At 40.3% G+C, this 26,514-nt stretch overlaps 1 protein-coding gene across 5 annotated transcripts in view; it reads right to left on the bottom strand.

The window, feature by feature from the left end:
* Positions 1-2,104: 2,104 nt before the first annotated feature.
* INO80D (INO80 complex subunit D) overlaps positions 2,105-26,514 on the bottom strand; it is a 58,005-nt gene continuing 33,595 nt past the window's right edge. For 4 of the 5 annotated variants that reach the window (XM_036318848.1, XM_036318849.1, XM_036318851.1 and 1 more), the window contains exons 6-11: positions 22,583-22,807; positions 20,454-20,563; positions 18,398-18,531; positions 16,239-16,456; positions 15,377-15,534; positions 2,105-13,738 (exon numbers count right to left, since the gene is read on the bottom strand). In XM_036318848.1, the coding sequence (XP_036174741.1) occupies positions 12,573-13,738; positions 15,377-15,534; positions 16,239-16,456; positions 18,398-18,531; positions 20,454-20,563; positions 22,583-22,807 (2,011 nt within the window). In that variant the 3' untranslated portion in view covers positions 2,105-12,572. The remainder of the gene's footprint in view (positions 13,739-15,376; positions 15,535-16,238; positions 16,457-18,397; positions 18,532-20,453; positions 20,564-22,582; positions 22,808-26,514) is intronic. The other variant, XM_036318850.1, reaches the window with a different exon arrangement.

The following is a 26,514-nucleotide window of genomic DNA, read 5'->3' on the forward strand; positions in this document are numbered from 1 at the left end:
AGTATGTAGAGGGCAGGTAAATTTGTCTGGAAGAGAGGGACTATGAAGGAAAGAACTTGTGCTGTTTGTTGATCATGATCAGACAATGATATTTAGTTCAAACAGGTTGTAAGAGCCTTGAAAACCAAACTGTGTTGGGACCTTCCAATGGGGAATGGAAGGAAATTGGAGATTCAGATTCAAAATTGTAAATGACTCTTATTTAGTTTGAGAGTGTTTTGGGAAGATTTGTGGGGCAGAAGAGAATGTACAGCATTGATCTGAGGGAGGAGAGATTATAAGCAGGGACACTAGTCATGAAATGCTGGGAGACCGGGAGAAGTCAAGGTGACTAAGATTCCAGTGGCTGAGTGAATGTGTGAACAAATAAACAAGGACAAAAGCTCCAAGAACTGGTTTAAAATGAAAGATGAGAAGTGTGGACTTTGATAAACTGAATGTACAGTCACCGTCAAAGATGATAGTAGAGGAAGCAGCAGCAGATGGAGACCCAAGTCTGAGAGCTATCAGAGCAGCAGACACAGGCATGGAGTTCTCCTCCTGGGAGGTCCATGGTTGAACCATGGCAGTGTAAGGGTCCTCCATGGGAGCTCAAGTACAGTCAGAACAACAGAGAAGGCTGAAGAATTAGTTTGAGACAGGTTCAAATTGAGAGAGAAGAAAGTTGAATTGGAACAAAGAATGGAGAAAAGACATAACCAAAGAATTAAGTGGAGAAAGAGGACAATGCAATGTCTTCGATGCTGACTGACTGAGGTTAAAGAGAATGACAGCACAGTCACCACTGGCCTTGGGAAGAATAGCTTCAGGAAAATAACAAGGTGAAAGCTGAATTGCAATGGCTTAAGGAGTAATAGTGGAAAGAGCAAGTACAATGTTTAACAATATGAAAACAACAAAAACCAAACAGCAATTGAAAGGAAAAGAGAGGGGAAATTTTAGTCTTAAAGAATCACCCCTGGTACAGAAGGTAAGTACTGTGGGGCCCCATATTTGGCCTCGATGGACTGTGGAGGTAGTTCATGGTCTGGCTCTTTAAATTTGACTTCTACTTTTCTGTTTAGGTGACATGCACATCTTTTAATAAAGAACACTCACACCCTGGCTGCTGTGGCTGTTGGTTGGAGCATCGTCCCACTCACCCAAGGGTCCTGGGTTCAATTACCTGTGTGGTGTGTGCAGGAGCAGAAACCAATCAATGTTTCTCTTCTCTCCCTCTCCCTCTAAAACAATAAACAGATAAAGTACAATAAAAATTAAAAGTAAACATGCCTGGATTAAAGACCAAGGAAAACAAGTCCAAATGCCCACAAAAATAAAAGTAGTGAATCTTTACAAATGTATTGTGTGATTAGATTACTGATTTTTCTTTGAAAATTGTGTCCTAGCCTTACCACTACATCCTTCAGCAACAAAAATTGCACAGGAAATGAAAAGTTCTATCTACATATTTTTTTAAAGTAACAATTCAATTCTAAGGAGACACAGGCGGGCACTTGGCAATGCCTTTAAGTAGGGGTGGGGAACCTTTTCTCTGCCAAGGGCTATTTGGATATTTATAACATTATTTGGGGGACATCCAAAATTATCAACTTAAAATTAGCCTGCTATATTTGGTCAAACATTTAATTAATTCACCCCTAATGCCTTGGCAGGGCCAGACCAAATGATTACGTGGGGCGGATGTTTCCTGCCCCTGCCTTAAAGGAAAAGTTTGGTTATACAGCATGAGATTGTTCTTATACTTGTGACGCTATGAAAATGGAGAGAAGGGTTTCTGATTAAATGAAATAGACATTGCTTTGTAAAACCTCCACCGTAGCATTTAACAATTTCAAATGCAACTTCTGGTTGGATTTCAAGGTTGGATAGACAGCAAAGTCACCTTAGATAGCGTTTAATTGATCCACAGCTGTTACAAATATTAATCATTGTCAGTCTAACCATAGAGAACCATAAATATATTTCCCTAGAGTTCTTGATAAAATATAAGATATAAGGAAAAATTTACCCTATTTAAATAACAAAGTGGGGAGAAACACTGACCCTGGGTTAGAACCTTCCATCAATATTCAGGCAAAGGAAAGTATACCAAATACAAGGATACTTCACAGCAAGATTTATTAATACATCCAAAAGAAAGAAAGAAAAATCATTTTGTCACACTATATACAGATAATACATACAATGTTTTATACACATATTACATCAGTTTTTACACAAGAAAAATATACATAAAAATGTAAACTTTTGTATACAAAAACCCTTAAACAAATTAAACAAGGACCAGATAACAAAAGGAGACCAATCCATTATTATTTCATCAAATTTTTAAAACAGTAATACAGTACATTCATTGAGAGATATATGGAAAATGTGAACCATCTCTTCTTGTTTAAAGGGAAATTACAAACCAAAAGCCCATTCCCTCCCAAAGTGTGGTCTCCCCCAGTAACATCACACCCAATGCCTTTCCTTCAGAACTGGGGGGCTCGCACCAAACCTGCCAATCTCCTCATCTCGCTCTACAGTCTGTGCAGAACCCGGTGGCTCCTAGCTTTTGTGCATATAACTAAGCTTCCAGCCACTATTATCACAAATGCAGAGAAGATTCTCAGTTTGTAAGTTCCCTTTAAGCAACTTTCCTTTTTGTAAATATTTTTAATGTATGGACTATTAAACATACTTGTGTGCCAAGGTGACTGAGAACACTGAAAAACATAGGCTTCGAGGATCGCTAGTCCTTGCTACCGTGCAGTTACATTAAGAGATTTTAAAACTGTGCAACTTGTCATTTATTGGTTTCAAACAAGCCACCTCACCTTTGATTTCCCACTGCAACTTGGTTTCAGCTTACACTTTCAGTACTCTAGTTAGTACCATGCAATCGCCAAGAGGCTTTTTGTTAAAGGCTGTTTCTGATATCAAGTTCCAGCTAAGCTGCTCTGAAGTCACTCGCCCCCAACCTCTCTATTTTAGTTCTCAGGGGTACTCTTACTCCACTGTTTTTCGTAACATCTTACATTTAGATTGTCCGCCTACATTCCTCTCTGTAACACCTTAAAACCTAATCAGCTGCCAACTCATCACAAAATAAAATATTTAACAGTTCTTCTTAATACCATTTCATTAGGTGTGTCAAACTGATATGCTAATGAAAAATACTTGAAGCTGTGGGGAATAAGAATTAAACCTATGTCAAGTGCATGCAGACTTGGGAGTTCTTTTTTTTGGGGGGGGGGGGAGGGGGTAAAGGGAAGACCTTTAACTAAATAAATGCAAAACATGCTTAAGACAGCTTCATGAGAGTGCCGCCTTCCCTCAGAGTTGACTTTTGAACAAGGCAGAATAACAATTAGGTGATATAGTTCCCTGCAGCAAGAGTAGTTAACTTCCCCCAGGCAAAATGATCTGGACGATCATTATTTATTAATGAAAGGAAGAGGCAAATTGGTGAATTAAGTTGATCTAGGAGATGGTGGATGACATACACTAATGGAAATATTAGGACTGCTTTATAACTGAAATAAACAGGCTGGTTTGTGGTACATCAGAGAGCGGAAAAACACACACGGTCCCTCAAGTGAATTTCCAGCTCTCCTCCTGTGAGACAGATGGCATTTTAAAAATGACAGCCTCCCTTTTGATTAAAAAAATAAAATAAAAAAAGGAAAAGGAAGATAAATAAATAATGTGTGGATATCTTTAGATGAGAATTTTAAATGTTCTTTAAATAATTTTTGATAATGTATTTTAAATCATTACATACAACTGCCATTGCAGTGACAATATTCCAGTAGGGGCAGCATTTTGCTAAATGTAAAAGATTGCCATTTAAAACTCATACATATACATGTGTATATACAGTATATCAACACTATTTATATACATATATATCTAGAGAGCAACATTTCATTGCCTTGGAATATCTATATATCCACTCCCACAATATACACTAAAGACATACTGTGTGAGTATATAGGAAAGTATATGTACACATGCTCCAACATGTATAAATATACTTTTGTCTGTGTGTGCATAAGAGCTTGAAAGGCACAATATATAGGGATGCAAGTTTTCTAGAGAGCTGCAGCAAAGTTAAAACAATGCCACCGATGTGAGACAAGTCAAAAGGAAATATAGCAGAATGCATTCCACAAGAATTCATTAAAACAGTTTCATCATGAGTAAAATGAGTTGGTTATAGAATTCAAGAGGCTAACATGTGAGTCTGTGCGCTTTCCATTAAAATTAAAATGGTAAATTTTTTATCAAAGTCAAATTAAATGTTAAATGACAATAAAGGAGGAAATGAACCTAGCACTAATATCAATCATAAAATCAAATTCTTTTTTCAATTTAAGTAAAATGTTCCAAAATTATCTAGGTAAAATTTTTCAGTTTTGTTTGAATGCTGATTTTTGTCTGTGTGTTTCTGAAACAAAGATGAACACCTGGTTCTCAAAATTACTATAGAAAATATTCCCAAAACTTGTACCCTCTGGGAAATTTCAGAGATAAAAATCTTTAAAAGAAACAACCAAGATGTTAATGTAATACACTTAAGACAATGCTTCTGAAAGGACACAATAAAGGAGGAAAAGCACAATGAAGTGTTGTAAATGTTGAAAGATGGACTTAGAAGATGAAGAACAGCGGAACTGGTAAGAACGGCTCTAAAAGAAGTTCAGTTATAATCACCATAAACGAGACTATAATCCAAAGGACTTCCTCCGTCTTAGTCTGCTCTGATGATGGACTCGACTGTCACCTCCTCCCGCTTATAGCAGAATCCAGAATTTTCCATAGATGTATAATCTTGCTTAACAAAGGCTGTTTCTCTATTATACACACACATTTTTAGGGAAACATATGTATATAGCTTTATCTATACACACACATATACATACGTGTATATATAGATTTATACAAATGTATAAATAAACATAATACTTCTCAATCTTTCCATTGACAAGGCAAGTTCACATTCAGCAAAGTGCCGCCACATTCCATATACACATCTCTATACAGATATACACAAAGGGTCGATTTTCACCCTTCAATTAGGGGGACTTTACTCTAGGGAATCCCATTAATCAGTAACTGAAGGGAGAAATGGCACCAATACAAACTCCCTTCTTTCAGTTGCATGCATATGTACAAGAAATATGCAGGTTTCTTTAAATCTATAAAGCAAGAGTGAATGGAACTGGGAGATGCTGCAAAAATACCACTGTAAAAAGAACATATAAAGCTTTCGGTCTTGACTATATATAAGAAGAACAAGGCTTCAAACAGAACTACAAATTCAGGTGTACTTTCAGAAGCTGTTTTGACATATTTCAAAGTACATGATTTTTTAATATTAAAAATAAATGTGGCTGGAGCATTTAATAACAACTCTAGTTTTGACTACTTTAGACCACCAGATAATCCAGTAATGAATGTATAACAGCAAAATGGCAAACCTCAAAATATAGGAATGTTTAATTCCATATGGATCAAGTCAAGGGTAGCATATTTCCCCTATAGCCAAAATATAGGTGGAGGAGGGCAGGCTAACTTCATAAATAATAGCACAAGTAAGTAATTTTTTTCTTCATTTTTGAAAATAACTGAAATCATCTGTTTTGAAATATACACGGTGAAATGATCCCACCAATTCATTAAACAAAGCAGCCCCTTGAAAAATTGGCATTTTTTTTTTTATCAAAGGCCTATAATTTTCTTAACTTCACCAAGAAAAGATGATCAACAATATTTTCTAACTCAGTATATAAAGAAATCGTAAAAAAAAATAATAATAATAAATAAAATAAAATAAAAAAGAAGAAGAAGGCGGCTCAATTGATCTCTGGTCCCAGCACCCCAACAGATAAACACAGCCCTGTCGTCTCTCTCCTATCTTTATGCTCAGAAGCCAGAGGCTGGTCTTAGAACCTGCTGTTTCTCATGTCACTTTAAAAACATAGCATAATATAAGTTAAAACATTAGAATAAAATGCACATGATATCAGAGTTAGCCTTTTAACATAACATGATGAACAATTTGGTGTATTTATACAACAGAGACACTGAGAAAGCAATTCCAATACCCTCAACTAAATGAATCATATTTCTATAATACATTGCTACCTTTCTCTATTTTTACTGAAGCTCACACTCATCTCTCTCACACGTGCCCCCAATGGATATTTTTGCATGTGTGTAAAAACAGACATATACATGCACACAAGTAATTTAATTCTATTTTAAAGTCACAGTGGGAATTCCTTAGTGAGGAGGGATAAAAAGGTTCCTGAATAAGACACTGAGAACATCTAGATTTATTTTCTCTATTTTATTTCCCAACTTACAAAATCAACTGTAAATTAAAGAATAAATCCATAGGAAATAAAGGAGGTCTTAAAAACTTTGTTTACAAATTCCAGCTACAGTAGTTGGGAATTTTACTTGATCTATGTATTTCTATTTACCCTGTTACTAAGCTTCTAGCCATCTTAAGTGTAAACCACAGATCACTGACTGAAGAAACATGATTCTCAACAGTTCTATGAGCGTAATTAATGGTCTAAAGGTGTTCTACATTTTGAGGCCCCAGGATATCCTTTTATTTTATATATCTGCAAGGTAGCAAAGGACAGCTATACACCTTGACACAGCGGAGATCCAGTGTAAAAAGGTGCTTCACTAGTTTGTTTTATATAAAAAAAAAAAAAAAAAAAAAAAAGCTCTTATATAATTTTTTAGCTATTAAACACATAGGCAACATAACTCATTACACTCAATACAGCTTTAGTATAAAACTTATAATTTATGAGGTGATGTTAATAGCATAAATTAATATACCTTTTCTCTTAAAATCTACAATAAGTATTCTGAAAGCTCATCGGGGAAGGAGATTTTTAAATAAAAGTTTTAAAGCTGTGCATGATGGGAAAAGATTCTGTATGCTGAAGCTGAGATGAGAGGCTGAAGGAGAAAGGAAAAGTCCTATGCAAGACACTGTGGGCTATGAAACCAAATGTTTTCTCTTTCTTGCACTCTCTTCAATGATGAGTCACCTTTAGTTTTTTGAAAACTATTTTCTTATTTTAAAATCTGCCCTAATTTCCACAAGGAATCCCTGAGACATACTCAACACTGTACAGTGAAAAAGAACTATCACTGTTGAGAGGAACTGATTCAACCCTTGCAAGCAGATGAAGACAACGCCTATCACTTCCACACTCATCTGCTGGAGCCTATGGGATCTTAAGAGGTGAAGTCACTTCAGGGCCAATCAGTCTATCCCCAACTAAAAGCAATGGTGTGGCATTTCGCTGCACTGGAGCCTTCTGCACTGCATGTTGAAAAATTTTCCAAGGGGAACTTTGGGTGCATACAGAGCTTACGTCAGTGGTCCCCAGCTTAAAAAAATAAACAAACAAAAACAAAACAAGTGAAAGATGAGGGTCCTGTTACTCTTAGGCCAGGATCAGCATCAGTACAGACCGTGTGTGTATGCGTGCGTGTGTGCGTGTGTGTGCATGTGTGTGCGCGCATGTGTGTGTGTACACTGCAGGACTGGGGTGGGCTGAGCAAGCAGGCAGAAAGGGAAAGGAAGGAAGGCTGTGCTGTGCTGCCCTACAGAGGTCACTAAGGGTTAGACAGGTTTTCTCTTACAAAACTAAACTTCAGGTCACCAAAAACTCTGCCATTGAAAGGAGCCGAACATTCCCAGGACTCAGGGATGTAGGTAAAGAAAGTCATGCCAAAGTGGCTCGCCTGCCCTGACTCCACATTCCCTTTGATTAGCTCTGTGCCCCAGTGCAGAGAGGAAAGCTAACAAACAGTAAGAGCTGGAGTGGAAGGAGAATTTTTGCCATTTGGAAATAAGGCTCTAAATCTGACCACAATCTTAGCATTAATGATACTGGTTATTAGGAGAAATGTAGTCATTCATTTATATTTTATGTTTTCTTTCCCAACTCGCTGGTCAGGGGAAAATGAATATGTTCTTCACTGGTATTTTATTATGAATCTTTTGAATGATAGTGTTTAAAATGTCAATCTCCTAAACGTGGATTCAGGATCCCTCCCCAATATACGGGGAAACTTGTAAAGTTCATTAAATTGTTTTACCTTTCTGTAGAATGCCAGTGAAGATTCAATTATTTTCAATGTATTGAGAGAGTGAAAAAAATCTATGTTCTATCATATATATATTCCCACCCCCCACCCCAAGAAACATACATTTTTGTCAGGAAAAAATCCTTGGCACAACATAGGCGTTGGTGATGAAAGAGATAGAAATGAAGACGGTTTGGGAGGGCTTACATTTTCTTTCTGAAATTCTCAACAGGGAGTTCTGCTGACCATTTAGACCATTAAACATTAAACTACTCTATATGTGCCAGGCTAAAAACAGAATTTAATTGAATGTTAAAAGAAGTTTAAAAAGAAAGAGGATGAAGAAAATGCAAACTAGACACCTGAAAGTTTTTGAATGAATTTCAAACCTATTAAATAGTTTAGTGTTATTAATAGCATTATCTTTTTACAATTCTAATCCACAACCTTTTGAACTAGCCTGGAGTAAGGGTGATGCCTCACAAGGACGTTGCTGATGAAGCTATCAACAATCACCACCCACAATGCACTGCACAGGAGGGACTGCAGGCAAGTGGGCGAACTGACCGCATGGGACCCCCTGCGCATGCTCAAGCTCTAGTGCCAATTGGTGAAAACTGAAAGGAACAGGTCAACAGAAATATAAATTCTTTCACATAAGAAGAGAACTGTACCGATAGGGTATTTGTGTGTATCATAGATAACCTTTCTTTCCAAATCGAAGAACTATCTTTGCTTCTCTGGGCTGTGATCACGGATTGAGAACACTAAGAAATTACTTTAGTGTTAGTCACAGAAAAATGGGATTTCTAACTTGCAGTTGAGAGATTGGGCTTATTTAAGAAATGATTCTTGAATACTTATGTGGCAAAGATAAAGTATTAGCTTTCTTTAGCCTAAAGCCACTCAAGATGCAACTACAATTTGAAGGGCGGAATTCCAACTTTACTTCCATACTTACTATTTGCTTCTCATTAAATTACAGTCTTCTCGTGGAGGGACACCGGACTCACCACACTGCCCACCAGCATGACACTGCTCAGGAAGTCATTTGCAAAGAGTCATCTCTCACATGGCAGGTTATCAGAGAAAATAACCCTCCACAGTATAAGCTATGTGACGAGAATTAGAAAATTTTTTCATTGCATAGTCCGTCACTTGGTGGGTCAAGTGTAATTGCTATTAACTATTATGAATTGTTTACTAGATATATAACCTACCCAGCTGTGCAAATTGCTAAGTATTTTTAATAGAGAGAAAAATCAATGTCTTAAGCACTTTAATTAAAATAATATTAACAATTATGTAGAGAGAGTAAAGGAGAGAAAACACATCTTTTCTTCGGACACTAGATCACAGCCAATGAGTATCATACATTAGAATGGAATCCTGGTTTTCAGAACACAGAATGTATCTATTAACTGCAGCAACTTTGTAAATAAAATCACATTAACACAATCTAACTGGCCTTTATAAATGGTCCCGAAGAACTGCAGAAACAGAGTGAACTGAACCTTCTTTGCCACTCCTTCTCGAGTTTAACACCAGAATAAAAGCTAGCTTCCACCTAATTAGGACCTTAAATAAAATTTGTTTTTGATTCCAGTATTGCCTTATTATATATAGCATAAGTGCTACTTCAAAAGACACTAATTTTCATATTTCTGGAGTAAAAGACACTTCATTCCTTTCTTTACATATTAATAGCAAGCCTACTACTAATAGACTAGAATTGCTCCATTAGCTACCAGAAAAACATAACGGATATCTCTGGGTTCACAGATGTTCTTCTCTCTTCCAAAAGGGGACTCAAGAAACAGCAAGAGAAAAGCAAACCACAAGCTCCGGTATTTGTTTTGAAGTAGATGAAATGAGAGGAAAAATCTGTTTGTTTTTGACTAAGTCCTCACGCCTGCACTGGGTACTTTCTACATGTCCTTTCTTCAGCTATCACCGTGGGCATCTAAACAAAAATGAATTTTCTCCAAGTTTTTGGTGTGAAGCTGTAACTGGCAACATTCCTGATCATTTCCTGCCTCCTTCCAGGAAGCAGAAAAGGGCTTTTAAATGCACATAAAACAGAAAATTGCAAACAATAAAATGTGCAACTTACTGCAAACTCAGTTTTGATAACTGAAGAATTTTAAGCAGCTACCACGAGGGACAAATAGCCAGAAAAGTTCCAATGGACTCCCCGTGACTTTCCCTTTGCTGTCAGAGAAGGGCTGATAAGAACACAAGCTGCTCCCTGCAACCTTTCATTAGCACACAATGCAGACTAAGCCCAGTCGCTGGGAAGGGACAGTTATTGTAATGGGGTGTGAGAACAGTTCAGCAAACTAAATGACACTTTTGAGTAGAGGTAACTACTCATAATCATTTCATTACAGTACATTAACATAAAAAAGTTTACTCACATAGGTCCACAGGTGAGACATAGTCAAATGATCTGTTCTCACCATTCAGAATAGAAATTTATGGTGATACCGAATATAACTTTGCTTTGTGACATAATTTATAATTTAGAAATTTCTCAATCTGCAAAAAAGGCAAAGCTATTAAAAATAAATCTTCTAATCAATTATCATGATTTTAAAAAGAAACTAAATATATTACAAATGTATTTTTGGCCCATAAAAAGAAACTTCAATAAATATAAAATAGGGCATATAATGATTTCTTACAGTCATGTGACTTCCCCTCCGTAATCTCAGTCACATGGCACCTGCATAATGCCTGCTGATCACCATCATTCCTTTAAAAGGCAGAGAAAGAAAAGCTTTCAAAAGAAGGGACTGGTTACAAGTAGCATGGCATAAAGAGAATACATATTGGAAGTAGGAAAATACATCCCAATCTTTACCTATTGAAAAGAAATTAAGATCAAATATTCCCTGACAAATGAAGCATTATATCACATCATTAATAGATATGCTCTCTCTACTCATCTTTTAAAATATATATATGTTAAATTAGACTAGACTCAGGTATAAATAGCCAATGGTACCTCAGGGGACAGTAAAACGTCTCAGCAAAAGCAGAGGACAGATGCCTTTAAAACCTAGTTCCGCCCTTGGGGGGAGGGGCGAGGGCAGGGGAGAAGGCAGGTAAAAAGAAAACTCACATAGTCGTTTCATAGTCACCAATTTACTAACCTACCCAATATGATTTTTAAGTGTAAAATCCTGGTACTTGCAGACAACTTCCCAAAACTTAAACCTAAGCACTTAAATTATTTTAAAAGTACCAAAGAGTGGGTAAAATTTATGTCTCATTTCCATAATCTGCTTTGAAACTTTAAAATGTGTATCCTTCAGATATTACATATCACTTCACCACTGGTACACTGATTCTACAAGTGTCTTCAACATTTTACAAACCTTACCAAAGAATCACTACTGTAAACATGAAAAATTCAAAAGCAAAAGACGGACCAAGAAGTTTACAGATGCCATCTTCCCACATCTACCTGACCTACCCCGCTTTCCACATCGAAATATCTCCTTTAATTACATCTCGCGAATGCGTTGGGGCAGAGGGACCTAGGAACAAATGCATGTCCAACACGGCGACATGACCAGCAGACAGGCTCTCAGCAACCCGGCAGCATCAGGCGAGCGTCTCACCACTTCCCACGGCACCGATGGGAATTCAGCTTTGGGTTTCAGGCTAACTTAGCAGAAAGGGTTGTGCCATTCACGTGACCAGACCACCACCCTCTCTATTGAGGGAACTTTGTTAACTCAGTGGGAGAGAATGACCAACATGAGTAGGGGTGTGAGGTGTGGGGAAGAAGTCAGAGTCTTATATGCTCATTAGGAACAAAAGAGAACAACAATAGGACAGCTGCTCCGGCCCTGCACAGAAACACACGTGTGGGCGCACACATACACACAGGCAGTCCAAAGACTACTCTTTTTCTTTTTAATTAAATGTGATCACGATTAGGAATGGAATCCTGGCCTCACTGGTTTTTAGCAGTTGCTGTTACGTCAGAGTCTTGATCGGCCTCCACACACCATTTGCTATGTCTTACACACGGGGACTTGACGAATGGGACCATTCTATCTAGAACCACCTATGTAAAGACCTGGTAATAAAATGGAAAGCATTGATCTGAATACTAGGAAATAGTAAAGGGCACTGGTAATCTGAGGTATCTTCCACTTCTAGGACTTGCTGCTGAGTCAATTCTATCCAGTCACTGTGCTGAGCCACTAAGGGAACCACGGGGGGAGTGAACCTGCCAGGAGGGAATGAGCACCAGTGCGAAGGAGCACGCGTGAACACTGCAGCACGGTCCACCGCAGGGGAACTTGTCTAACCGGAAAAGGGAGTTCCCCCTGCCCCCATCTGTTATTTTTTAAATCTTCTTTAGGAAAAGGGGAAGGGGTGATAAAAGAGGAAACACAGATAGAAAACACCAGGCTCCCCACCTGCCTGCAGACACACAGACACGCTCAGTTAGGGGAGGTAAAAGGAGAAGATGCATTATTGGTACTTGTAGCTGTGGCACCTGTTACTGTGAAGCCTGTAGGAGGCGCTATAGAGCTGTGGCTGGGCTGCAGGTCCTTGGGAATGCCACTGTGAGAACTCAGCTGGTGGCCGAAGGCTGCGCTGAACTGAGGGAGCTGCTGCTTGGGAGAGGTGGAGGCCATTAGCTCAGCGGAGGGCCCCATGCCACTGAAGCTGGTCTGCGGCAGCCCCGGAAGCACGCTGGAGCTGCTGGGGGTCGCGGTGGCGAAGGCAGGCTGTGTGGTCTCTGAGTTCGAAGTGGTGGGTGGCGTGGACAGGGAAGTGGAAAGAAGATGTCCATCTGCGTCGAGAAGGTTGCTAAATGGAGAGTGATCCCCAAGGTTGACAGGGAGATTGCCCCAGTGAGTTCTGGGGTTCACGACTCCTCCAAGTGGCACCTCAAGTTGGGTTGGGAGCAAGTGCTGTGCCATGATGGGCATCTCTGCTGAAAAGGTAGCTGCCATATTATCACCAGAGAAAGATGTTGTGTGGGGAGAGGTGATATGGTCACTGTAGGGAGACGGCACGTGCTCACTGTCATAATGGCTTCCGTGGGGCGAGGAGTGTGAATGATCACTGCTGTATTGCTGTCGTGAGGTGATTAGGTCATCTGCCTTGCTCAGCAGCTGGGCAGGGTGTGGCCTCTGGGAGGCATGGCTGCCATCGTGAAGTCCATGAAACTGTCCTGGGAAGGCTCTCTCCCCAAGTGCACTCTGGCTGATCAGAGTGGCAGAAGTAAGGCCAACGCTGGCTGGGGCAGAGAACTGCCCCTGGATCTGCCCTGCCAGGGGTGTAGGTGGGTTAGACAAGGTAGCAGAGCGGAGCAGGTTCTCATCCAGCTCTAGACTAGAAAAATTATCATGGACTATGCGCCCATTCAACAGCTCCCCCAGGTCCGTGTTCACTTCTCGGCTCAAGGACTGAATTCCTGGCGCTCCAGTACCTGCGGCGAACACCCCTATTCCTCTATCCGACAACTCCTGGCCTGGCACACCGTCTGACTGGGTGAGCACCCCAATGGTACTCAGGCACTCGAGAGAAGTTACAGCCTGCAAGGCCCGTTCAAGCTCCTCGGCCTCTTCGGTCGTTGGGAGGAGGTCTCCATTCTTTCCTAAGCAAACAAAAGTCATGGTGCATCAGCAGAGCTTTCACAGGTCCCACATTTCAAACACCATCCATCTGAAGTATCCCTGACAGTGGCTCTCCAAGAGAGGCCCTGCTGAGAAGAGAAATTTGCAAGGACTAGGCTAGAAGGAAAAATGAAATTTCAAGCTCTCCTGGGGCTGGTAGCGCGCCTTCAGTTTATTTATAAATAAACCCTCTTATCAGAGTGTTAGGAAGGAGCTCTACTGTGGACTCTTCCTGCTGGAGGGGCAGCTGTGCAAGACCAGGACGTAGAAATTCCCTGCGAGGTCTAGCACAGCACTGGGCACTCGACTCATTTCACAAGCTATCTTTTATAAGGCTTCTGCACTGCTTTCTACTACTTCCCTCTCATTCTTCATTCTTTTTCCATTTGTAACTAATGTTTGTAATATGGAAGCTGATGGGCCTACCCTGATTTTATTATCAATATTTTTAAAAAATCTATGGTTAGAAGCTTGATTAATTCACCACAAAAATATCCAGCTTTTAATAGTGAAAGAAACAGTCGAAGTGTAAAAGATTCCCCATGAAAACACCAGATAATTGGTGGGATTAAGCCAGTGGTTTTCAAGCTTCTGGCCCTTTAAATACAGTTCCTCATGTTGTGACCCAACCATAAAATTATTTTTGTTGCTATTTCATAACTGTAATGTTGCTACTGTTATGAATTGTAATGTAAATATCTGATATGCAGGGTGGTCTTAGGCGACCCCTGTGAAAGGGTCGTTCAACCGCTAAAGGGGTCGCAACCCACAGGTTGAGAACCACTGGATTAAGCAAACTGCTTTGGAAAAGTATATTTCAACTAAAGTACAGGGTAGAGTATTAAAATCAGAACAAGAACTAAATGCCTTCAATAAACTCAAGTTTGAAATGTCTTTGCTCAAAAGTAAACTCAAGTCTGGCCAGTGCGGCTCAGTGGTTGAGTGTATGAACCAGGTTACAGTTCAATTCCTGGTCAGGGCACATGCCTGTGTTGCAGGGTCAATCCCCAGCGGGGGGGCAGGCAAGTGGCATCTGATCAATGATTCTCTTTCATCATTGATGTTTCTATCTCTCTCTCCCCCTCCCTTCCACTCTCTGAAATCAATAAAAACATATTTAAAATAAATTAACTCGAGTAAAATTACTTCATTTTAAAGGAGTGAAGTTTTAACATGGCTATTGAACTATCCACCTACTAAGTCTATATGGGGTTGAACAAATTGCATAATCCTTACTTTCTGAAAAGGAGAAACTGGCTTATGCAGCTTCATATTCTCTATCTACAGTGGAAGGCATTCTATGTTGAGAATGAATATTTCAAACACATCTCAAAAAACTATTTCCCTTTTTACAAACTCATTTTTTAAAATATATTTTTTATTGATTTTAGAGAAGAAGGGAGAGGGGGAGAGAGATAGAAACATCAATGATGAGAGAGAATCATTGATCGGCTGCCTCCTGCACGCCCCCTACTGGGAATCAAGCCTGCAACCCAGGCATGGGCCCTTGACCGGAATCGAACCTGGGACCCTTCAGTGCACAGGCTGACGCTCTATCCCCTGAGCCAAACCAGCTAGGGCTAAAACTCACTTTTCTTGACTAACAATATTGACAATACCTTCAAAAAAATCAAAATCCTGTAAGTCATCAGGCAGCCGTGGCAGGACGTCCGAGAAGTCCTCCTGGTTCAATTCCAAGTCGTGTGGAATGTCAGTGATCTCATTGGCAATGTCATCCGGCAACTCATCAGCACTCAGCTCTGGCGTGGACGGGCTCCTGGGGAAGAGGACATGGTTGCCCCACCACTCCCCTTGGCCTTCACACCATGCCCCCCAGACAGGGTCCTCAAGCAAGAAATCGGGAAAACCTAACTCAAAATGCCTCCTTTCTACTTTAAAAGAAGGAAATTTGAAAGCAAACAGACCTCACCACATATAGTCACATATTTCTACAACCTTTACTCATGTATTGAGACAACCATTTCAAAATAATATTTTTTACTTCAAATTAGAATAAATTACAGTTTGGTATATCAAGTGTGTCAATACTTTTTATAGGATTTCAAGTCTGGTCAATATAATAATATTTAAAAGTGAAATAAACAGATAAAACTAAAATGCTTAGCTGAAACAGAAGCCTCATTCATATGGTCAAATGCTTACCCCTGCCAAAACTAATAATGCATCAAATTTCTGATGGAATACTTCTGCTGGGACAGATATGGAATTTCTGTAGAACAGAAAAGTCTAAGAGTAGACAATTAAATCCTCAATTTCAACATCTGCTCTCTTTGTTTTAAACAAAAGCTTTATTTCAGATATATCCCAATCAGATATTTGGTAAAAATTGTGCTGAAAACTAAAAAGTTTAGGCTGATGCACCAAATGGTGTATTGTAGCCTAGCTCCAGCACTAGAGAAGTGAATGAACCGAGGTGTCCTGAGAACAATTGGAACCCGTGAACTCGGGCACGACACTGACCGGATCTGAGAGGCCTCCACTGGCAGTGAGACGCTGGTGGGCATGCTGAGGTTCCCTTGGGGTACTGCAGGGGGAATGGGCTTTTGGGGTCGACGAGGTCCACGCCTTCGCTTCTTCTTGTGTTTTTTGGTAAGTGCAGGAGGCTTGGTTTTTTTCCTGGGTTTCCTCTGCTGCTGGTGCTGAACTTTCCGGGAGCTATCTCCTCTCAAGAAATTATCCTTTGAAATGAATAAAGGGGTATTTTTAAACTGAGATTATTTGGGGAAAATCTAACAGCTACCTAAAAAAAAATACTTATATCTTTTAATATTTTACATAATGCCTAAATACACTAAATACCTAAAATTACGTATAATAAACAAATGAATTAAAAACCCCATTTTTTATATAATGCAAATCAATTCAATATATACATATCATTCTCCCACATTTAAAGACATTGTGATGGGTGCTGTGGCATAAAATATTTTAAAATTTAATTTGCAGTTTCAAAGGACTTACTCTGTCATGGCAAAAACATGAATACATACATAAATACAGTAGAGAAAATTGGGTAATAGTGACATAAACACCTCTGGGAAAACGAAAGAAAAATCAATTACTTTTAGTTTTGTGGGATTAAAAGACAAGTAAAATTTTTAAGTCCTTGGGGTTGAGGGGAAGACCTTTCTAGGCTAAAGAAAATAGCAGAAACCAGTCAAAAAGAACAGTAAATAATTGTGTTTGACTGGTACTTGGGGCAGAATGGAGGATGAAGTACAGAAGTAAGCTATAAAGAAGTTTGATACCAGATCATGTATGACTTTGAATACCCTACTAAAGATTTTAAACTTATTTTATAGGCAAAGGGGAATGATTTTTGATGAGAGGAGTAGCACACATGTGCAAAGTTGGTCACAGCTTTTTGTATCGTCACTGTTTGAATTAACGTAAATGCACTGCTGGTTTTACATGTAGAGGAAAAACTATTGTGTATGCAGAAAAACACAAAGAGCAGCAGGGTATAAATTATTATTAGTGAAGCAAAAACATTCAGTATTGAAGAACTGACCACAATGCCTTTTTTTTTGCAAAGCAAAATCCCAATGAGAAGGGAAAACAACCACCAAGGAGAGGAAGCTGGATTACAGCTAATGTCAGTAGAAAATACTACCTTCCACAGGTCAAATAATCCAGCTGAAAGCAAGAACGATACAGAATCCATGTCTAACAAACCGTAAGTGTAAGAAACGCACTGTGTAGAACCTTTTCTTCCTTGGTGGTACATACAAAAAGTGGTTTTTACAACCACTGTCACCTTCGATTGGATGAGTTCAGCAATAACACAACTAAATAAATAAACAAAGAATAGACAATAGTATTGAAAGAATAGTAACTGCGTTGGCCGGTGTGGCTCAGTTGGTTCAGCAGCGTCCCAAGCACCAAAAGATCACTGGCTCTGTTCTCAATCAGGGAGCCCTGAAACTGTAGCGTGCTTACAGTGGGCAAGAACTGTTCCCTCAGCATTGTAGTACATATGTTTTAACAATACCTTGCACATAGCAGAAGAACTCATTAAGTGTCTGATGGGTGAAAACAATAAAAGTGCATGTATTTGAAATGATTGCATAATCAGATAGGTCACTAATTCAGACTCATCTTTCCTCTAAACTATTCTTAATTACTTAAGACTTATAACACTACCATTAACAAAAATAATGACTGTTCAATACAAACACAGCAAGGTTTGGCTTTTGGCCAAAATTTTAACAAAGAGCCAAAACATTCAGAGAACTGTATCTAAAACAACAAAAACCTAGAGAAATAGGACAAAAAGGAGCATGGGAAATCTGCTAGGTAGAAGAAAATATAACTTAAGGAGAAGAGAGGTATAGAATAGGAATAGATAGTAAATAAAATACCCATATTTAAGAAACTGCTAAAACATTGTTGCTGTTTATAAAGGAGAGTATGAAATTAATTCAATGAGTCAAGACCAATAATTGTTTTTAGTAAAATAGAACAGCCTAGCAAATATCAGGTACTAAAAGTATTGTTTCATAAAACTTATTTCAGTGATTCATATACATAGTTTGTACTAAGTCACAAAATACTTCCTTTTATGGAAAGCTATCAAAAGTTTGAAAGCCTCTGCTGCAGAAAATAAAATCTGGACTTACCATTTTTTTGGCATGTTCTTCACACAGGGGTGTCTGGTGTGTGATGTCAAAGACAGGCACAGAGCACTGCTGTCCATCTGCAAACTTGGCCGTGCAGCTTGAGAAGAGCTGCTGAGAGCGGTTCAAGAGGATGTCTGGGGTTTTTAAGTTAGGAATCCAACACATTGCAACTCTACTTAACTTTTCAATTTTTATGTAAAACTTTCTTCTTTCCTCACTTGTGCTTAGTAAGTATAAATTTTAGTATTTATAAAAGCTAAAGAACCAACCCAACTCCTGAGAGGGAAAACAATGATAGTTTTATCATTATTTATCAGGAGATACGCCTGAAGGAGTCTATTTTGCAACGGGCATCTAAATACTCGTCTCCTTTATGGTCATTCTGATTTCTGTTATTGGGGAAGCAAGGTCATTTCCTTCTTAGCATGCAACCTCCCAGAAGTTCCACTATAATGGTTAAAAATAACAATACTTTCTTATAAGGAAAACTTCCTCAAATATGATACTTACCAAGAAGAATAAAAACATCTGAAACTAATACAAAATATTTAATATATACTGATATTGAAAAAATAAAGAATACAACATAATTAGTTAGCTATAGATATAATTCTAAAAAAAATCTCATCTACCCAAATTTGGATTTTTCACCTCATATTTCCAACACTAAACTCAAACTTACAACTTAAAAAAAACTCCTTTTAAATCAAAACTATACTACTAAAATTGGAACATCAGCTCTATAGCACCAACATTTTTTTAAAATTTTTTAAAAAGCATATTTTATTGATTTTTTACAGAGAGGAGGGGAGAGGGATATAGAGTTAGAAACATCGATGAAAGAGAAGCATCGATCAGTTGCCTCCTGCACACCCCACACAGGGGATGTGCCCGCAACCAAGGTACATGCCCTTGACTGGAATCAAACCTGGGACCCTTCAGTCCGCAGGCTGATTGTCTATCCACTGAGCCAAACCAGTCAGGGCCAACATTTTTAAGAATCCATACTTTTAGCCACTAACTACATTTCCCCGAAATTTAGTTTATATCTATTAAGAAAGTATCTTATTTCCCTTATGCTTTTATAGTTAAGACCCTTCATAAGCCTTTACTGCACAGAAACTGCTGCTAAAAAGTTGTGAAAATACAACCCCAAGAATAGAACGGAGGGCAAAAGTCAGGTAGTACATTAAGTAACTGTTACCATATAAATTTTTTAAGTGCTACTCTTTTTAAATGTTTAACAAAAGTGAGAGCAATAAGATTTCATAACCAGCCTGAAGCCCTTACTGTAAGTTTTCTTCAAGTATTTTCTGTCTGAAGGTATTTTCTTTCTTAGTGATGTTTACATTTTATTCATTTCAAATCAGCGCTGTACTCAGTACAATTAGCAAACTAAAACCACAGCAAAAGGCACACTGTAAAACTGTATGTTTCTTAGAAGATTAAAAACAGTTTCTTAATAATATGATTTGATTTTTCCATCAATCAATGTTACAGCTACTTGTTACAAATTATCTAGAACCATTGGAAGGATTGAAATTCTGTTAACAAAATTTAATCAAGTGACAGCCACTGGAAGAACCCGCTAGTTGCTGTCAATTTTGCTTATTGCAATGTGATTCTAGAATGAACAACTGCAATGATATAAGCAGAAAAAATTACCCAGAGGACATCATGGAAATTAGAAGTTATATAAAAATTATTTTAAATATTAAATAGAGATGTTTACAAAAGTCATTCACTTGGCTTAAGAAACACTCAGCCCTAGCCAGTTTGGCTCAGTGGATAGAGCATCGGCCTTCAGACTGAAGGGTCCCAGGTTCCGTTCTGGTCAAGGGCACATGCCCGGGTTGCAGGCTCGATCCCCAGGAGGGGATGTGTAGGAGGAGCTGATCAATGATTCCCTCTCATCAATGATGTTTCTATCTCTCTCTCCCTCTCCCTTCCTCTCTGAAATCAATAATATATTTTTTTTAAGAAAGAAAAAGAATGAAACACTCAGCCCTGAAGGAGTCAAGACTTAAATGCACACTCAATTTAGTTTGTAGGATACGTTGGAAACAATGTCTGGTGAATGGAAGGGCCTTGTTAGTGCACTGTTCACCCTTCACCATGCCACTGCATGCTGCTGGTTCCACCTCCCTCAACTTGGTCCGGCTTATGCTAAGGAAGGGAAAAAAAATTAATTTTTAAAAAATGCTTTAAGAATGCAGGACAATTTTTCAACACTATGTTACTATAAAGTAATACCAACATTTTACCTCTTTACATTCACGAAATAAATGTAAATATGGGTTACAATGACCAGTTCCACAGTTTCCCTAATCTACTAACAAAAGAAAAAATCAGTTTTAACTATGCCTATCTGTTTTCTTCTTATTAAAGTGATATTTTGATTCCTTTTACTTCAGAAAGAAGATTGTAGAGAAAAGTGATGAAGAACATGAGACTAGATGAATCAGACCTGGTTCTGAAAATCAGCTCTCCCTCTTACTAGCTGTGTGACTGTGTCAAGTTACTTAGCCTTACATAAGTCTCAACTGCCTCACCTGTAAAGTAGAGATAAGAAAAGATAACACATCTAAAATACCATCAAATACAGTATGATACCTAATAAGCAGTCAAGCCTACTATCTGGAGACAACCACTACTAAAATTTAGATATAAATTCCTAAAATGTTACATACTATATATATTCAAGGTTATCTGAAAATGTAATAACTAAAAAGTGTGAAATAATACTCAATACAGAACGAAGCCTTCTAAATGTGAAAATTATTTCGCTAGTTAAATAAGATGTTTTTATCAATAAAATATTATATAAACATTATAAATCATATTTTCAAAACAATCTAAGGACATTGGGGAATGGCTATATTTTTAAGGGGAAAAATGGACACATAACTCTTAAGACAATATAGATCTAATTTTGCTTAATTACATACATAAAAATGAAAAAATGTAAAGACTGACATTCATATTATGAAACCATTAAAAGTCATGTTTTAAAGTAAAAAGGAGGTCATAATTCAGTGGAAAAAAAGCAAAGAATAAAATACATATAGCATGATCTCAATTTTGCTTTTTAATACAAATAATACATGGCTCACTGGAGATTCACACACACGCGTGCACACACACACACACACAGAGAAAGAGAGAGGGGGGGGGGGGAGAGACTAGAAGGAAATAGAATAAAAATGTTCATAGTGCTCGTTCTGTTTTGTGAATGATGATATTATTATTTATGGAGATTCCCCGCTTAAAAATATTTACTTTATTTTTAAATATATTTTTACTGATTTCAGAGAGGAAGGGAGAGGGAGAGAGATAGAAACATCAATGATGAGAGAGAATCATTGACTGGTTGCCTCCTTTATGGCCACTACTGGGGATTGAGCCCACAAACCAGATATGTGCCCTGACCTGGAATCTAACTGGTGACCCCTTGGTTCATGGATTGACACTCAACCAACTGAGTCACACTGGCCAGGCACTGCCCTTTTTATATATTTTTCACAGTAACACAAGTATCTGCACTATAAACAGTGACTCCCCCCGCCAAAACATCCAGTGTTAATAAAATATTTAAACATACAATGTAGATATTAACAGAAACACATTTCAAATAAAAAATTTTTTAAAATAAAAAATGTAAAATGCCACTTTCATAGTAAAAACTATGAATATTACTTTTAAATAACATACAAAATTTCTAGGCACTGTATTTTTTTTAAAGATAGGTAACATTCTCTTATCCTTTACTGAATAAATTCTAATCAAACTCTAGAAAAATACAGCAATGCTTTAATTTTTTTTAATTCTCACAGGAGAGCATGCTTAGAGAGAGGAAGGGGGAGAGAGAGGAGAGAGACAGAAAGAGACAGACAGGCACCAAAGTGAGAGAGACAGCGATCGGCTGCCTTCTGGTCTGGGCCCTGACAGGGTTCGATTGAACCTACAGCCCCCAGCTGGGCAGTAATGCTTTAATTTTAATGTCGGCTCATGCAGTATTATTTTGCCATCCATGTAGAACCTTATTTGAGCAACAAAACCAAAATACAATGCATAAATATTTCAGACTTAAGTGCCCACAGCCCATCGTGTCTCAGCTATCTTCTCACAAAGTACAAAAAAGAGAGGACAGGTTCCTTAGAAGTGGGCGCCGCGCACGGCTCTGACCTGGTTCGGTGGCACGCAGCTCTCTGCAGTTCTTGGATTAACTGGCCAGCGCACTCTGGTTCTCGACTGGCCGCCTGCAGCAAGGCTTTCCTAAACGTGTGCCGGCATTTCTTTTGACGGGATTCTGCCCGCTCCAGGCGGCAGAGGTGCTTATATTTCTGCTGAAAGTAAGTGCAAAGTTGGGTCACCCTGGAGCTCCTACTCTCCGTGTCATCGTCATCTGACCTGGAAGGTGCCAAGAGAGAAGTGAAAACCTGATTACCTGTGAGGCTCCTTTTAGAAAAGGGAAACACGGGGAGGAAGGATAGCTGGATGCACAGGGTTAAAATTTGTGCCCTGTGAACACATACTTAACAAAATTAGTGGAAGAGAATTCCAGCAGAGCTGAAAATAAGCACAATATTTCAACAATAAGGCAGGCAACAGAGGCAACCCAATGCTTTAAGCTTAACCTTCTCAGCATATCAGAATTAGACAGTGCTCTGGGTCTTCTAAACTCTTAGGAAGAATATATTACTTACCTTTACTTAATAAAAAGTCTCAGTAAGTGGCATGACAGCTATGAGGAAACAGCATAATTTCGTAAGATAGGTCATACCAGAAATAGAGCCGTGAATTCTAACAGCACATTATCAAAGAGCTGCCCCTTTAGACACACTGGCTTTTCTTGCTAAACACACAAAAAAATTTATTGTAGGGATCACAATCATTCTATCTCACTTTTTACTGTTAGAAATAAGGCACACTAGGCTTGGAAATGGACCATGTTAATTATTTTCTCTTTTTCTATTCAATTGTAACATAAATAAATAGCACCCATGTGACCCTACAAACAAAATGCTATCTTACTCATCTTCTGTAAATCATTGCTTGGTTTCTCTTCTCGAGCGGCATCCCTCCCTTTTCCTTCAGAATAGCCCATTAACAGGCTGTCGGCCAAATTCCATTTAGTGTATGTCCTAAGAAACATGTTCCCTTCAGTGTACACTCTCTACAGGTATACTAATTGAAGGCTTTTACTTCAACCTTTTCATTTATTCAACATTCAACAGTTACTGTATGTCTACTACGCTAAATACCATAGAGAAACAAAACATTGTGGAGTCTGCAATGTAATTTAGACAAGATAAATGCATCCCAAAAGTTAAACAATTCAAGAGGATAGACTCAGTACCTGAAACTGTGGGGCAGTCAGACCAATGATTCAAACATCTGACCTCAAATTTGAAAAGTCTAACTGTTCTTTAAAATGTCAGATTCCCACGACCTTCCTGAGACCTAAACCAGAGTTTCCATGGGATGGGGCCCAGGAATCTTTATTATGAACTAGAGGCCTGATGCATGAAAATTCATGCACTGGAGGGGGATCCCTCAGCCCAGCCTGCCCCACCTCACAGTCTGGGAGCCCTCAGGATAAGGGAAGGCGATGCCCCCATCACACCTCTGCTGCTGCCACTGCCAGCAGCACAAGCCTTGGCCAGCCCTGGTTACCTAAGCCTTGGGCAGCCCTGGCGGCTGGGGGGCTGAGGAGACTGGGGGACTCTGGAAGCAGGCACGTGGCAGGGCTGAGGGGACTGGGCACCGCCATCTGTGAGGGTGGGGAAGTAAATTAGCATATTCCCTCCTTATTGGCTGTGGGTGCCACCATCTTTGAGGGCGGGACAGTCAATTAGCATATTTCTTCATTGGCTGTGGGTGCCACCATCTTTGAGGGCGGGGCAGTCAATTAGCATATTCCCTCCTTATTGGCTGTGGGCATCACCATCTTTTGCAATGGTGTGAGGGTCAATTAGCATATCCTTCTTTATTAGATAGACTAGAGGCCCGGTGCACAAAAATTTGTGCACTCAGGGGGGTCCCTCAGCCTGGCCTGTGCCCTCTCGCAGTCTGGGACCCCTTGGGAGATAACAACCTGCTGGCTTAGGCCTGCTCCCGGGTGGCAGAGGGCAGGCCCAATCCCTAGGTGCAGCCCCTGGTCGGGCTCAGAGCAGGGCCGATTGGGGAGTTGGGGCGCCGCCCCCTGTCATGCACAGAGCAGGGCGATCGGAAGGTTGTGATGCCACCCTCAGTCACGTTCAGGGTAGGGCCGATTGGGGGGTTGGGGCACTGTCCCCTGTCACACTCAAGGCAGGGTCGATGGGGAGGTTGCGGTGCCACCCCGTCACGCACAGAGCAGGGCCAATCAGGAGGCTGGGGCACTGCCCCCTGTCACTCACAGAGCAGGGCCCATCAGGGGGGTTGGGGCTCTGTACCCTGTCATGCACAGAGCAGGGCCCATCAGGGCGGTTGGGGCTCTGTACCCTGTCACGCACAGAGCAGGGCCAATCAGGGGGTTGGGGCGCTGCCCCCTGTCACGCACAGAGCAGGGCCCATCAGGGGGTTGGGGCACCGCCCTCTATCACCCACAGAGCAGGGCCGAGCAGGGGGTTGGGGTGCCGCTACTCTCACACTCAGGGCAGGGCCGATGGGGAAGTTATGGCTCTACTCCGTCACACACAGAGCAGGGCCCGTGGGGGGTGGGGAGGGAGGGGTTTGGGGTGCCGCACCCTGTCACACACAGAGCCGCAGGGCGATCAGGGGGTTGGGGAGCTCCCCCCTATCAGGCACAGAGCAGGGCTGATCAGGGGGTTGGGGCGCCTTCCCCTGTCACGAACAGAGAAGGGTGGATAGGGAGGTTGTGCCCCCCCCCCCCCCCCCCCCCCCCCGTCACACACAGAGCCACAGGGCGATCAGGGGGTTTGGGCGCTGCCCCCTGTCATGCTGATCCCGGTGCCGGGAGGCCTCGCGGCTCCGATGATCCCAGTGCTGGGAGGCATATTACCCTTTTACTATATAGCATAGAGGCCTGGTGCACGGGTGGGGGCCGGCTGGTTTGCCCTGAAGGGTGTCCTGGATCAGGGTGGGGGTCCCCACTGGGGTGCCTGTCCAGCCTGGGTGAGGGGATGATGGCTGTTTGTAGCTGGTCACACACCCTTCAGGGTGGGGGTCCCCAATGGGGTGCCTGGCCAGTCTGGGTGAGGGGCTGAGGGCTGTTTTCAGGCTGGGGGTGACTGAAGCTCCCAACCGCTCCTTTTTTCTTTTTTCTTTTTTTTATTCTGGGCCAGCTTTAGCTTTGAGGCTTGGCTCCAGCTCTTAGGCCTCCGCTGCTGAAAGTAGGTTTCTGGCCTTTGCTTACAATGTTGCGATCCTGCTGGCTGAAGCATGGAGGACTAAAGCAGGTTTCTGGGGTTTTGTTTAGCTTCTATATTTGTTACATAGTTGCTTAGAGTTGCAGCTCAGAGGCCTGCAGCAGCAGGCGGGGAACGTTGGAGTCCTCCATCACTGAAGCAAGCAAGCCTCATGTTAGCTTCAAGCTGCCTGGCTGCCGGCCGCCATCTTGGCTGGCAGTTAATTTGCATATCACCCTGATTAGCCAATGGGAACGGTAGCGGTCATACGCCAATTACCATGTTTCTGTTTTATTAGATAGGATTGTTGCCCCAAGTCCCACAGCAAGTGTCAATTTGGGAGTTGTATCAGAGCCCTAAGGGCTGTATTGTTAATGCAAAGTCACAACATTAAGTAACATAAGAGAGGCATAGATAAAGTGCTATTAGTGTTCACTAGAAGGTTTGCTGCATAAAAGAAAGGCTTTGCAGAGAAGATGACAACAGAACCGAAGCTTGAAGAAAAGGCAGAATTTGAAGATAAGACACAAAAGGTACCTCACAAGGATAAAACAATATAGGCCAAGATACAGAGATGGACAGGATGGAGAACAGCAAGTAGCTTGGTTTGGCTAAAGTGTGGGGTTTGTAGGAGAGTGATGGTAGGTAAGGTAAACTTTCTACACCTGAACAACAGATTAAAGAGTTGAACCTTTTATTCCAAGGCAGTGAAGAACCATGTAGATTTTTAAGAAAATAGGTCACAGTAAGAGCTGTGCATGAGCA

This window comes from Myotis myotis, unplaced genomic scaffold (genome assembly GCF_014108235.1).
Source record: "Myotis myotis isolate mMyoMyo1 unplaced genomic scaffold, mMyoMyo1.p scaffold_m19_p_8, whole genome shotgun sequence".
Classification (NCBI taxonomy): Eukaryota; Metazoa; Chordata; class Mammalia; order Chiroptera; family Vespertilionidae; genus Myotis; species Myotis myotis.